Source organism: Pinus tabuliformis, chromosome 6 (genome assembly GCF_031772625.1).
Source record: "Pinus tabuliformis cultivar Carrire ecotype Pingquan chromosome 6, CPIR1, whole genome shotgun sequence".
In the NCBI taxonomy this organism is placed as follows: Eukaryota; Viridiplantae; Streptophyta; class Pinopsida; order Pinales; family Pinaceae; genus Pinus; species Pinus tabuliformis.
In genome coordinates, this window is record NC_142292.1 from 850,571,212 (window position 1) to 850,586,836 (window position 15,625).

At 35.0% G+C, this 15,625-nt stretch overlaps 1 protein-coding gene across 1 annotated transcript; it reads right to left on the reverse strand.

Moving 5' to 3' along the window:
- Positions 1–7,052: 7,052 nt before the first annotated feature.
- LOC149261560 (beta-glucosidase 12-like) lies at positions 7,053–10,932 on the reverse strand. Its single transcript, XM_089369691.1, has 13 exons — positions 10,875–10,932; positions 10,504–10,562; positions 10,316–10,391; positions 10,145–10,225; positions 9,973–10,060; positions 9,638–9,890; positions 9,416–9,549; positions 9,118–9,136; positions 8,522–8,873; positions 8,373–8,404; positions 8,177–8,279; positions 7,634–7,742; positions 7,053–7,538 (listed from the first exon to the last, which is right to left on the reverse strand). The coding sequence occupies exons 3-13, from the start codon at positions 10,365–10,367 to the stop codon at positions 7,370–7,372; spliced, it is 1,392 nt and encodes a 463-aa protein (XP_089225817.1). The 5' UTR covers positions 10,368–10,391; positions 10,504–10,562; positions 10,875–10,932; the 3' UTR covers positions 7,053–7,369.
- Positions 10,933–15,625: the final 4,693 nt, after the last annotated feature.

Consider the following 15,625-nt stretch of genomic DNA (forward strand, 5'->3'; position numbering starts at 1 on the left):
ACGAACCTAGGTTTTTTCAGTGCTCTTGGGAGACATTTGCCGCTTAATCCCGCCTGCCATCGGGCTCCCATTACTGGAGGATCTCTGTTATTTTTCCTTGAGCCACTTTGCGCTCCATTTCTGCTTGACTCCCCTGCTGCTATGTTTTTGTAGGAGGGGGTTTCTCCCCTCCCCGCTTCTACTGCCATTTCACCATTAGCTCCCTCTGTTTTGATTCCTACCTTTCGCCCTTATCTGCAATCTCTGATTTGGTCAAACGCAAAAGGAGCAAGGTCCCCATGCCCTAGTCTTCGATGTCAATCTATTCGTAGCCGTTCCGCCTCAAACCCTAATCCTCCAGAAACCCTCGCCGCATTGTCTCAGAGCCGTCGTTATTCTAAATGTAACCTTCTACTTTCCTCAATATTTTAATAAAGTATTAATAAAAATATTTTATTATATTAAACATATCACTATGAATAATATTAATTGGAGTTAAAATTCATCCTTACATATATAGTGATATTATTATAATTTTTGTTATTAAAATATTAGAACTTTTAATGAGTTGTTAATAATAATAATAATAATAATAATGTTACTATTATTAGTAATATTAATAAGTATAATCATTCAAGTTAGAATAAGATGTTTATAAACATGTTAAAGGTTAATAATGATATATATATATATATATATATATATATATATATATATATATAAAGTATTACTATAATTAATACTAATGTTACGATTACAACTATAATAATTATAAAATCATGGACAAGTGACAAGGGTGGATGTAAATGGATATCTCAATGGTAATAAAGTGAATCAAGGATACAAGAGGGGTCGCATGGTTAGTGATAATAAGGGATAGGGATAAAGGATAACTGGGAAAGAGGAATAGGAAGAAATTGGTAAGGTATAAGAGAAGGGGAGGAATAGGTCAAAAGGATGAAATAGAGGGAAACCAGGGAGAGGAAAGGAAAGGAGAGGGAATGGGAAGGGGAGGTGAGGAAAGGAGAGGGAATGGGGAGGGGAGGTGAGGTGAGGGGGAAAAAGGGGGGAGGGGGGGGCAGGGGGGGAATAAAAAGGTTTAGGGAAAATACATTAATGACAGTAAAGAAAGTGTAATGGGAGAATAATAGGTCAAAAACCATAGGGAAAAGAGACTAGTGAAATGAATTATGGAGGGACCAAGGGGAGGAAAGGAAAGGGAAGGGGATCATGGCGATTGAGGACATTAATAAATAAGTTATAGTAATAAACCTATGATATAGAGTTGCAAAAATAGAAAGTATTAAAGTTTCAATAGTTAGAATTTGGTGTTGATAACCTGAACTGTAAATAATGTTATAACTACAATATGAGTACATATAATCCCTAGCTAAGGAAGGGGCCCTATCTCCTTTGGCAAGACATTGATTTATGAAAGAAAAAGAACATTGGATACTAAACACACCATTGATTGAATTAGGGATGGAATGGAACTTTATATATAGAAAACTAGGAATATGATTACAATATATAATTGATTAACCAACAAACCAGTGCTAATTATGCTTTTGATTACCCAAATCAAAGAGAGTAGGGGGTTTTATACATAATTCCTTTTATCTAAATTAATCAAATAAATTGATGGACAACCATGAGAATCAAGTTGTTCCATCCTATTACATCAAATTTCCAAAAGATAGCGAAATCAGGAACAAGCTAACTTAATTAGTTATGTGACAAGTGATGGCTGAGCCATTTTCCTTTTCAAAGTGCCTATTTTCTTTTGTCGCTTTTATCTATAAATAAATATGGTTGTTGAATTACCAATTGATCCATTGGAAACATTTGTTCATTTGACTAATGAGCGAACACATTTTTTGTAGAGTTGTAACAATGAGCCTAAACGAGAGTTGCAACAGTTGTTGTGGTGAGAGTTGCAACATCTCCATTGAGGAGATATTCTCAACATAGGTGAGTCAAGGGCCGTAACAAAGTGAGGTGAGACTCATAGAATGGTGAGGCAAGAGTCACATCATGGTGAGGAAAGAGTCACAACACACAGAGTTGTATTAAGAGTGAGGCGAGAGTCATATAATGTTTAGTTGCAACAACGATGATAAAAACTTAGAGTTGTAGCACTTGTGACCACAACTTAAAGTTTCAACATCTGTTCTTAGGTAGATTTGTAGCAACTACACTTAGGAGTTACAAAACCTATGTCTTCATAGGGAATTACAACAATTGTTGAGAAAGTTGCAATGCCTACACTTGGAAGGTGCTTATGCAATATTATGTCCTATATACCACTTTTTGTACAGAAAGGTGATAATTTCCTAAAAATTCATAAGAATGGCACTAAAATGGCATATTAAGAGTATAATCATACCTTGACCAAAAGTGCATCATTTTCACAAGGGCTTCACTGGGGGAGAAATACCATACCACGTGTGTTCATATTTGGGGATATATATTGAGGAAAAGATGACATAATATATTGGTCATATAATAGGGGGTAAAGGGATTTTATATGTTGTGTATAAAAAATGGAGCTCAAAGTTAATGAAAAATATAAAGGGGTATAAAAAATGTTAATGAAAAAATGGATACCTACAATATCTAGTGAAAATAGGGTTTTCTTAAATTAGGAAGGTGTATTGGGTTCGTATTGGTAGAGGGTTCAACAAAGTGATTTTTGGAGACATTTTCCAAGATGTATTCAAATTAAGGGTATTGTTTAGTATGCCATGAATGCACGTGTTATGTCAGAGGATCATTTAGTGAAGTCCCCGTGTTAATTTTGGATGAGAAAGGTATTAAGATGAGATGGAAAGGGGGGAAATATGGACAAATAGGTATTATATGGGTGTTAAAAGGTTGTTAATTTGGGCATCCATCACTAGCCTCATTCACAAAATCATATTTTCTCCCAATTTACAAATGAAAAAATAAGGAATCTTTAAGAAGTTCCAAACACCTTTGAGTGAAGAGAAAACTAGAGATCTAGAATCACCTAATAACACTACTTTCTAACATAATCTTCCCTACAACATGGTTAAATCCTCAAAATGAACAAAATCCCAGCAAGACTTGGAAAAATAAAAATCCCAAAGGAGGTTCTTCAATATTTTTATCCTAAGCCTAGAAGGGAAAAGCTCTTCTATGAGATTTCTTTTTACAAATTTTTATTATTAGGATGGTCTTGGTAAATTATTATCCACATGAACACCTAGAGTTTGTAGCTAACCCTAATCAACCACACATTATGCAATCTCCTCATCCATAATCTCTTTGCATTAATAGAGACTGATAGTGAACTGAATGGGCCTCAAGTCATGCCATTGATGAATAAGAAAGTACATCCTCCAATAACCATACTATTCTAAGGAGAACCTAAATCTTGACTCCCAATCATGCCAAAAGGGACTATGAATATCGATATTCACTTTCAACTAGTCCTATCTTGTGCAATGACATAGATAATCTCCATAGTAATATGTTAGTCCATAGAATACAAGGAAAACTATTGAGAAATGCATTCCAATCCTTCAAGGAGAGAGTAGCATCCCACAAATACATTCAATAAAAAATATTTGTGTCATTAGTTATCACCCCCTAAAATTGGGGAATGTATAGAACATGTCCCTTACACTTTTTGACTTCAACTTAATCTTCTAGTCAAATCCCATCCTTCCTAACTACATAACATATATCATTTCATCAAGGTCTCTACCTTTCTCCATGTTTCCTAAGTATTTGTAATAAAAGAACCCGAGACTCAAAAGTTGTGAGTGATATTATATCACACATTCTAAAAGATCCCATGGTCTTACCAATACATTGTGCCATGGAAAGACAATGCCTCTACACCATCTATCAGGGGGAGCAATCGTTGAGACATTCAATCACCCATGTGGTAGCCAAGGTGCTACCTTGAGTTCCAATATTGATCAACCCTAAATGTCACACATCCTAAGGCATAATGAAAACATCCTAAGTACCATAAGGAGGCCCTAAGTGCCACCAAACTTGGCCTACAATTACAAACATAGAAGCTACTCTAATTTGTTAAAATAAGCCCTACTTAAAAGCCAACAAGATACATAATAAATATGTGAGGTGTAAGTCCTTCTCACAATAATTAGTTTTCCTACATATAAAAGATCTTTATATTGAAAAAAAAAGTTATGCTACAAACACTCCAAACAACAATCCCACATAATGACCATAGAAAGCCTCACACCAAAGGCTCGTCAAGATAACCAATTAGTATTTTATCTTATGATTAGTAACCTTCATCTTGTAATATTATCGAAACATGGATTAGTAATCTCTAGCACTAGCCATTAAATCCTAGCCATCTCACATAGATTGTAGAGAATCCCCTACAAAGCGATTATTCACCATCTCAAAATAATGTCAATGTGAAATACTTCCAATATTCCGCTCAATTAAAAAGAAACATTAAACAAATGACTAGGGGGATCAATAGTGGGAACATAGAGATATGGTGCTAATTGACATCCTTAACTAATTGACTAGTGCAGAAGAACACAAAGAGAGATTATATTTTTCATAGACACAATGAACCAAAACACAAACAAGATAGAATGTACATAATGAAATCCTAGTCAATATGAACATATCCTTTATCAAAAATAGTTTTTATGAAAAGAGGTTGTTGTCTAGAATTCCTAATCTACTCCATGCCTCCCAAGCCAAAATCACTATACCCAAGATAAACCACCACTAAACAGAATTTGTCTACTTTTTATACAAAATTTTCTTGGAAACATCCCTCACTTGTAGTGCCTTAGCTTTATCCACTATTTTGTAAACAACACTCAATAAAGTTATTGGTTGACATCCCCTAATGGTGTCCCTTGTAGCATTCTTGAGAATGAGCTTGATCAAACCTTAATTTATGCTCTTCATCAAACATGTTGAGGTAAATGCCTCCAAATCCAAATGTCTAATGTCATTCCCACAATATCCCACATAGCCTTGTAGAAATCGCAAGGCATTCCATTAATCCATGGATATTTACCATTCCACATAAACCAAAGGGATGCAAAAAGTTAATCCTTCACGAAATCCCAATCCAACCTAACAAAATCTACAATAGTGCAATTGTGTGGCATTTCCCTATGACAAGAATTACTAGAGGAAAAACTACCTCTCTTAAAGGATAAAGTAAAAAAATCATTGTAAAAATGATCACCAAACATACCTTGGATCTTGAAGGGTTCTTCCTCAATAAAACCATCATTTCTACGAAGATCAAGTGTTATGTTAGTTGCTACTTCTTTAAGAAGTCTAAAAAGAATTGGAGCTCTCATCCCCCCATAAATTCATTGTAACCTAGCATAGACCCTATCTTATTTAGCAATATGGTCCTCCTCCTTTTGCACTAACAACTCCAAGATTGTTGTATCCTCCTAAATAATAATGATATGTATATCTTCCTCAAGGAATATATATGCCTCCCCCAACTTCCAACTAGTTTTGTCAAGCTCTCATTAATGCTTACACGCAATCATACGCTCCTAGCCACTCATGAATATGATTGTCACCTAAATGACCACCTCCAAAGGTAACACCTATCAAACCCATATCTCCAATAGATATTGATTGATACCACTAACTTAGCTCATTTAAGATAACTTAAGCTTACACTTCCATTATGTATTTACAATAATTACTTTTAAATTCCATTTACCTATTTTATTGTTTTCCCTTCTAGATTAATTAAATTGTTTTATATGCACTTATCTCTCTATCATCAATTCTTGTTTAAAAATATATATATATATATATATATATTTTAAAGTATAATTGAAATTTAATCTTTATTAAGAATAAAAATTATAGTCAGCCACACTACCAACCTTCTTGACATATTCAATCACCGATCTCCCTTCTATTTCTTGACTTGTTCAATCACTAGAAGTGTAGCAATCTCCCTTCTATTTCAAAATTGAAATAAAATTTTAAAAAGCCTCAATTAATCTCTATTCACCATAGAAATAAAATTTTAAAAAGCCTCAATTAATCTCTATTCTTAAGGTCCGCTAGACCTTATTGTTCTCAGTGTACGTTAATCAACATCATCATAATAAATTTATTATTTTCATAAGACCAACATATATGTTTAGAGGGTTAGCTCAATTGGTGATCAAAATCCAAGCTTCAAATCCCTTTACGACCTGATTTACCTAATTTACAAAATAGAAAATAAGTTGTAGACCTTAAAAATTTAAACTAATAATTAGATAATACATTTAAAAAATATTTATAAATCTTAATATTTTATAAAATTTTATAAATCCTAATATTTTATAAAAGAATTATTATAATAAATTAAATAAATTCTCATATTTAAATTTAGATGAAAAAAATATCAAATCTAACTCCCCATTAATATTATAAAAAAATTATTATAATAAATTAAATAGATTCTCATATTTAAATTTAGATGAAAAAAATTATCAAATCTAACTCCCCACTATTCTGACCAGTGATCTCAAACATCATCTTGATATCTCATCCATCATCATCCTCATTATTCTAGTATTATTGTGACCAGTGATCTCAAACATCACCTTGATATCTCATCCATCATCATCCTCATCATCATCAGATCACCTTGATATCTCATCCATCATCATCCTCATCATCATCCTCATTATTCTAGTATTATTGTGACCATTGATCTCAAACATCACCTTCATGTCTCATCCATCATCATCCTCAACCTAGTAATAATAATTAATAATAATTTCTATCATTCTGACCAGTGATCTCAAACATCGAGTGATCTCAAACATCACCTTAATGTCTCATCCACTCAACCTAGTAATAATAATTAATAATAATTTCTCATAAGAAGGTGACAATTCTCTAACAAAGTAAAGCTAGAGTTTACCCTTTAATGTATTTATAGCGCTGCAAACTAAATGTCTAAATCGTTCAATTTCATCAAAGCTTAGCTTTATCTCTGTGAAATAAAGTTCACATTTTATTTTAATTCCTTAACAGGGTAACAGAGTTGTCAGTGCGTCGCAGCTTTATCGATGTGGGATAAAAATGTCCATCTATTTTATTTTATAAAACTAAAGTTCATTCCATTGTGTTTCAGCGGTTGGAACAAAAAACAGCGTTATCATCTTACAATCCAAAATTCAAACTTCAGCTTTCATTGAAAAGAACATTAGAGTTGTGTGTAAAACTAAATTGCAGAGACCCTGTCAACATTAAAATATGTTATTTCCTAAGTGCAATATGAATCAAATTTAATATCTACAATAATAGGTTTGGCTCAGATATAATCCTTGTAGTTTGGGTAAATTTCTGGGGTTTTCCAGCTCCTCCCTGCCGCGAAACAAACCATGAATTATTCTTTAAGAATGTTTCGAAACCATTTTGCAGATGCCCTGGGATGTCGTCTTAAACCGTTTCTGTAATCCACATAGAATAAACCAAATCGATAGTCATATCCACTCGCCCACTCAAAGTTGTCCAGAAGCGACCAAACCACGTAACCTCGCACATCCGCTCCCTCCCTAAAACTCAAATAATTACAGCATTCACATATATACTTCACAGCTTGAATAGGATGGAAATCGAACTCAAATAATTACAGGATTCACATACATACCTAATGGCTTGAATTAAGTAAGATAAATGGCGAAAATGGTACTTCACTCGCCCAGAATCGTTCAATGCTCGTTCAAGCGGGGTTGTGCCATTGTCAAAATCAGCATATCCTGTTGAAATTAATGGTATTTTCAATCATCATATTCATATTTTTTTGACGGCATAGATTTCTTTTTCAAAAGGTTGGAAGTGTTGAATTTATTTCGAGGTTGGAAGTGTTGAATTTATTTTAATGGTGTATTTTGTGTTTTTTTTTTTAAGTTTGGTTGGACAATACTTTTATCATGTTTAATATATTATTTTAATGGGGAGCCCTAATTACTTTAACAAAGCACTAGATTACTTTCTATCCAAAATCCGATAAACTACTTTGTTTTTATGATTAGTTTTGGAAATATTTCAAAAAAATGAAGTAATTTTTTAGCTTCACTCTTATCAGTACCAGTGAGATCAATTTTTTTTACTTCATTCCTATTAGCCTGATTGCAAAATAAATATTTCTGAGGTCGACAATAGATATAAAGATTACTCTGCATCTACATACCAGTCTCAGTGATGTATATGGGAGGATTGTTATAGCGGTGCTTTGTATAATTTATTACGTCCCTTAATCCAGCGGGATAAGACCTGAAAGCGCTCACACCTTCCTGCAGATAAGGACATCTTTTACTAGAATTCCAATAAGTTTGTTGTGCAGTAGTCAAATAATCAACTTCTTAAGGAAAAACTCAAGTGCTTACACTGGATCCAATGTACACTCTGTTTACTTCATCTGAAACACACAACATATACAAAACCAAGAATGTTTCAATACGGAAAGTTGCAGCTGAGATGGATGAACCACAGATCGCTTAGTAATTTGCCATTATTGAGCACAAACTAAACTTACAGGATAGATTAGCACGGGCATCAAGAGCGTAATCCGTCTTCAGTGGGTTTAGTGGGTTGGGATTGTTGATTGCAAATTGCGTGGAATAGTAGTTAAAACCGAGGAAGTCGAATGAACCTTTCAGCTCTTTTGACTCTTCATCGGTAAACCGTGGCAGCCGCGCTCCTACTAAACTTTTCATGGAATCAGGGTATTTTCCTGATGTCAATGGATTCAAAAACCTGTAGCCAAAATGCATTATTGCTATTAGTTTCATTGTCTCTTTGTTGAACTTATCCCAATGGTAAATTAGAGAATAGATTGTAGATTTGAGAATATTATTAATGCTGTGGACAAGAACTAGGTCAATTGTCTATTTTTTTTCAAGAGATATTTCTAAATCTGTAATTGAGATAAAGATGCATAGTGTTTTATGCCAGAGTCATATAACAACTTCAATTGCTGACCATGTTTATCTCAATTAGAGATTTCAGAATTTATCAAACAAGAATAAGATCAGATAATTAACTTCCCTCTTATCTATTTATTTCAAAATATTCTTAACATCGGAAATCTAAACTTCATTTTAACATTCTAAAACCAAACATCAATCAAACCCTAGTAACATGGCATGCTCTGCATAAAATAAATATTCTTAAAATCGGAAATCTAAACTGCTTTTTAACCTTCTAAAACCAAACATCAATCAAACCCTAGTAACATGGCATGCTCTGCATACCACCCTATTCTGAAGTAAAAAATCAAATATCAATCAAACCCTACCCTAGTAACATGGCATGCTCTGCATACGAGAAGTAAAAAATCAAATATCAATCAAACCCTAGTAACATGGCATGCTCTGCATACCAACCTATTCTGAAGTAAAAAATCAGATATCAATCAAATCCTAGTAACATGGCATGCTCTGCATACCATCCTATTCTGAAGTCGATTGCTCTCTGAGTAGCCTCTTGATCGAGCAAAGAGTTTGAGTATGGCACCATCCAGTTCACCACAAGTGCTATGCCTATGGAACCCTTCTGCTTCCCCTGCATTTTTTTTGCCAACAGTTATTCAACTGATGTATATCTTCAGATTATATTCCAGAGTGTGATTTTTAAAACTGCATAACCTCACCTGGTATTTAGTCCTATATAGTTTTACGGCGGCACTATGTGCTAGAAGCATATTATGGGTTACAATATAAGGCTCTGTTGCAGAATTTCCCGCTGTGCAGTTTCCAAATCCAGGCGAACAGCGGCCAGGTGCGTGAAGCCCCACATCGTAAGAAAAATATGAGAAGATCAACGGTTCGTTAACAGTTACCCAGTACTTCACACGGTCTCCAAAAGCACGAAAGCATTCTTCTGAGAATATGCCAAAGTCGTCCCTGGAAATTAAAATCATATCAGAATTACCATGTTTTCTGACCTTTACGAAGCGTGAAACAGGATTACGGTAGCGGATCTTACACAACTTTTTTGCTACGAAATCCACCGTATTCGTCCTCCAGAGCTTGTGGCAAGTCCCAGTGATACAGAGTAACAAAAGGCTCTACACCTGCATCAAAACTCAGATCCATGTATAAAAGGCCAGGTATACGTAAAGCTCTTCACATGGGTAGCTAACATTTGTTTTAAATACCATTCTTAAGCAGCTCGTTGATGAGATTATTATAATAAGCGATGCCCTCTTTATTGACACCTCCCTGTCTTGGCGAACCCACTGTAAAATATAAAAAATGGAAGCCAGCAGTTAAAATCCATTGCAGATTTATATATGTGTATGGGCACACTGGTTCTTATTTCAACTTACTAGGAAATATGCGCGACCAGGAGATAGAAAAACGATACATGTTCATTCCCATGTATTTAAGAAGCCGAACATCATCCTGCAGATTACAAATAAAATAATTCCAGCAGCTACTCTTACAAAAATAACACAATTATAGTGATAGATTCGAAATTCAGTACTTCAATTTTTCTTATCATTTTAATTTGTACCTTGTAGCGGTGGTATTGATCGACTGCAATGTCCCCATTCTTTCCATCGGCAATTTTACCTGCATCAAAAGCAGTGGTATAACTAAGACTTTTTTGCTTGGTCATTTTTACCAGAAATTTTTGTAGGAATTTGTTTTTAAGTTAGTTTAATCATTTTTATTTGAAATTTGGTAAGAATTTCTGAGTTTTGCATTTTTATTAAAAAATTGGTAAAGATTATACAAATTTTTTGCCATCGTTAATGTGCAAAAATCTAATGTCCAAAAAATTAAAAAATACTGCACTGCTCCACAACAACAGATGAATAAACCATCCCAATAAAATATTCAACTCTTCATATTGGTAATGGCGCATGTATGCCAGTAATGAACCTTGAATGTGGGAGAATGTATCCCAGATGCTGGGTCCTTTCCCGCCCTCGCGGGCAGCTCCCTCCACCTGTAAAACAATTATAATCAATCTAAACATCATGAAAATGATGAAGGCAGAGGGGTACATAATTTCAATTAAGAAATGTAAGTACAGTGAGTAAAAGTGATAGAAGGTGGAACCTGATAAGCAGATGACCCGGCACCAAATTTGAAGCCCTTGGGGAAGCTGCTTCTACCCAGCCTCGGGTAAGCTGCTGCAGCTACGATGATCAGCAGATAGCTGAGTGAAAGCAAGCATATATAGAGTGGGCGAGGTAGATCTAGACCTCCTGCCATCTTCGCCGTTATCTTTCAGGCGCCCCCGCAGGAATTTATTGTTTGCTTCCAAATTTGTTTGATGGTTTTTCCAATCCCGATTGCACTTTCAATTTGGAGACTGATGATTGAAATTTAAACCTAAAGTCGTGCCAGGTGTCGGCCATACTGACCTCCTTCTGACAACGCCATAACATTCGATAATTTCTGTGGTGCGCGCCAGACAATACATAAATATTCCTTGTACCTACGTTCATTGCACGACTGTAAAGCTACAAATGTGGGACGAGATAAGGCTTTAAATTTGACGCCGGTTTACTCGTTTTTCCGCTTTTTAACCGTAAAATACAGTTAATTCTAAAATATACATGTGAAGGTTAACTTGCAAATAATTTTGAAAAAAAAGTCAAAATGACGGGTATATTAAAAAATGAAAAGTTTTAAATTTTATATATATTTATTTATAAAATATATATTTAGCTGACACTGGGATATGTCTGAATCGCAAAAATATATATTTAGCTGACACTGGGATATGTCTGAATCGCAAAATGACCCGGGTAGGTAAATTTAAATTACCATCACAAACGCGGCCATGCACCCACAAAATTTGTGTCGTGGTCAAATTTATTTCCTTTTATTTTATTTAACCATTATTTATAAATAAATAATTTTAAAACCTACACAACTTTTACTTAATCCTCAAAACTATATGTGAATTATAAAATTTGCTCCTATTTAATTTTATATAATCATTCAACAATATTGAAAAATTATGTGAAGCTCAAGTATTAGACCACAAGTTCCATATTATCTCCATTACAATGGTATTGGATTATAGGTTCCAAATTACTTGTGTTAAATACAATTAAATCTCAATATGTAATTTTTTTTAATATTATTTAGTGATATTGTTTTAGTTTAAATGATAAACAAATCATAATTATTGACAACACTCATTAGGATTGAATTAATAAAGATTATTAAACTTATTTATAAATTTATAGTAAATTATTTATTAAATAATAAATTAAGTGTAAATATGCACAGAATTTAAAGTTATCTCTCAGACTGATGAGACAACGCATGAGTTTTCGTGTCGCATTTAAATTCATTTATTTAATACTCCAACTACTTTTAATGCTTCAGAGTACCCTCTAAAATATTTGGGGCAGAAATGGGCAGAGGTAGATCGATTTTATCATTTTTTAACTATCTATTAAAAATTGCACCATGGCAAAGAAGGAAGGGTGGATGAGAATGTTGGGGATTCGACATTTTAGCCATAGTGAGCACGCGTTGTGCTACATGTATGGTTCCAACTACACATGCGATGGTTGTGGAGAAGTTGGTAATAATTTCAGATACCAGTGTCGCATGTGGAGCTTCGACTTGCGTGAATCCTGTGCGCGAGCTTCCAAGTCCACGAGGCATTCCTATCATCCCAACATCTTCTAAAGTTCAAGAAGAAGCCATTTTCACCCCATATCAAATGCGACCTTTGTAGAGAGAAAATATCAGGGTTTGTTTTTTAGTGTCAAGAGTGTGACATTGACCTTGATCCTCGTGGGTAACATAGCCACATTTGATGTGGTATGCTTTTCATCGACACCACATGCTTCAATTCCCGCCTTCTCACACAGTACTCAACATGTATGTAATGTATGTGGAAGAGAAATTACTTCTTACAGGATGCATTATCACTGTTGCGAGGGTTTTATGCCCTGTGACTTCATGTTACACCTTTCATGTGCTTTCGATATGCTAGAAGAGATAATAACGCAATGGATGAAGAGATGATAATGTAGTCGATGTGATCTCCATACGCTAGATGAGATGAGAACACTTGAGGTAACCCGTGCTCGAATGTCCACTTCATTTGTTAATTTTTTATTTTACTTTATAAATTTTAAGAATAAAAAATGATAAATTATTGTTAATTATGTTTTTATATAAAAAAATATTATACATGGTAAAAATAAATATTAGAAATCATATGAAGGGCAATTTAAATATAAAACCGTCATAAAAAAATTCCGTGACGGGTAAGGGGACCCGCCAAATTTAACCCCTGGACGAGATCCATGTAAATCGCCATGTGGAAAAAGAAAAGATCACATGATGATGTGACTTGCAGCTTTGCCAATATCTAGGGAAAAACTTTTCCAAGAGGGTTGGAAATTTCATACAATAACCATAACTTGAAGTCGGACAATTATCTATCCGGTGTACCTAAATTAAATTGGTTAGTGTGAGATTTAGTTTTTAGTAGGTTATTTCATTTTAAAGAATTAAACTATTTTAAGATGAGCTCAAGTTTGATATATAGCATTTTATTAAAGGATTTTGCACAATTTTAGTGATAATATTTTATTGATGCCTAAATTTAATATTGAAACTAGTTCAATTTAACTTTATATTTAAAAAACAAAACAAAAAATATAAACTATTATTTTTATAAATGTTTGGAAAATTAATCAATAAATAAACTCACAACATGTATATACGTTGTACAACTATAAATCAACCAAGTAGAATTTTTGCAGATTTTGTTTGTAAATCAACCAAGTAGAATTTTTGCAAGTTGCAGATTTTGTTTGCAGGCTAAAGGAAAGATGAAGTTCTAAGTAGGAGTACAAATTCTCCATTCTATAACACACATACATCGAGTAATTAATAACGAAAGTGCACTTAATGAAATCTTGGTGAAAAAGTATGGTTAAACATTTATTCCACAATAAAGATGAAGTTATGAGTAGGAGTACAAATTCTCCATCCATAACACACATCGAGTAATTAATAACAAAAGTGCACTTAATGAAGACTTGGTGAAAAAGTATGGTCAAACATTTATTCCACAGTTGGCAACATCTGTGTTATGCTCTTAACCTGCAAAGCGATACCCAAACAGAGAATTTGCGAAGAAAAGATACCGAGAACACAAAATATGCGAAGAAAAGATACCCAGAGCACAGAATAGCAATGATTTTATTATCCAGAGAGAAATGTTCACAGGCCTCTTCGAGGGGGCAACCTCCAATAGAGCAGAGCTCGATTACAAAACAAGACACAATACTCCTCGCAGGGAGTCTCTATCCTTTATATATGACTCATACATGCAATACCACGAGCCAATATCGTGGGTTTTATTAATACCATCTATCTAATACTACCGCCCATTTACCATCTAACTAATACTTCCGCCCATTTGCAACTAACTGTGGTCCCGTCATTAATTGCGGGTTAACCACTTACAATTATTAATATGGGCTTTATTGACTCTTGACTATGACGTGATCCCATGACATAAATAAGGGGGTTAGGGTGGGACCCTAACATGCCCTCCCCCTTAAGACTAGCCTTGTCCTCAAGGCTGAAGCTGCGGAAACTGCTGAAGAATAGCGGCTGGTTCCCAAGTTGCATCTTCCGGCGAGGTGTCTTTCCATTTGACTAGGACCTCCTTAATCACGCGGCCACGCAGGTGCTTGTCTCGTGTGTCTAGAACCTGTTCAGGTTGAAGCCAGATTGATCCTTCTTCATCCAATTCAGGTAGACTGGTTTGAACTCGGCAATTGTTCCCAATCACTTTCTTGAGGCACGATACATGGAAAACTGGGTGGATTTTTGTTGTAGGTGGCAAAGCCAGCTTGTAAGCCACTTCTCCAATGCGCTGAAGTACTTGATATGGTCCGTAGAATTTTGGAGAGAGCTTTTGACAGCCCTTGTCTTTGAGTGATGTTTGCTTATATGGTTGTAGCTTCAAAAAGACCTGATCCCCTTCTTGAAATTGGCGCTCTGAGCGATGTTGGTCAGCCTGTTGCTTCATACGGTTCTGAGCTTGATGAAGATTCTCGCGCAAGTGGGCCAGCATGGTTGCACGGTGTTGTAAGAGTTGATCCACTACTTGTACTTTGGAGCACCCCGTGAGATAAGAAGTAGGGGACGGCGGAAGTTGTCCATAGACTGCTTCATAGGGAGTCATTTTGGTGGTGGCATGATAGTTGGTGTTATACCACCATTCCGCCAGAGGTAACCACTGTGCCCAAAGGTGTTGTTTTTCTGAAGTGAAACACCTCAGGTAGGTTTCTAGGCATTTGTTGACGGCTTCGGTTTGACCATCTGTTTGCGGATGATATGAAGTACTGAGTTTGAGTTGAGTGCCTTGTATTCTAAAGAGCTCCTGCCAAAAATTACTGGTGAAGATTGGGTCGCGGTCGGACACAATCGAAGTGGGCATGCCATGCAATTTGAAGATTTGATCCATGAAAGTTTGAGCAACCAAAGTAGGTGTGAATGGTTCGGGTAGAGCGCAGAAATGAGCATACTTCGATAGTCGGTCCACAACCACCATGATGACTGATTTGTTCCCAGACTTTGGAAGACCTGTAATGAAATCCATGGAGACCTCCATCCAAATTGACGCCGGAATGGGCAAT

Bases quoted from the DNA above. Each gene is read 5' to 3' on its own strand.
- LOC149261560 (XM_089369691.1), bottom strand. From the start codon at position 10,367: ATGGGAATGAACATGTATCGTTTTTCTATCTCCTGGTCGCGCATATTT. The intron at 8,280-8,372 runs GTAAGCACTTGA...CCTTATCTGCAG, and splicing joins GAGTGTACATTGGATCCAGT to GAAGGTGTGAGCGCTTTCAG. The intron at 7,743-8,176 runs GTATGTAGATGC...TAATTTCAACAG, and splicing joins CATATACATCACTGAGACTG to GATATGCTGATTTTGACAAT.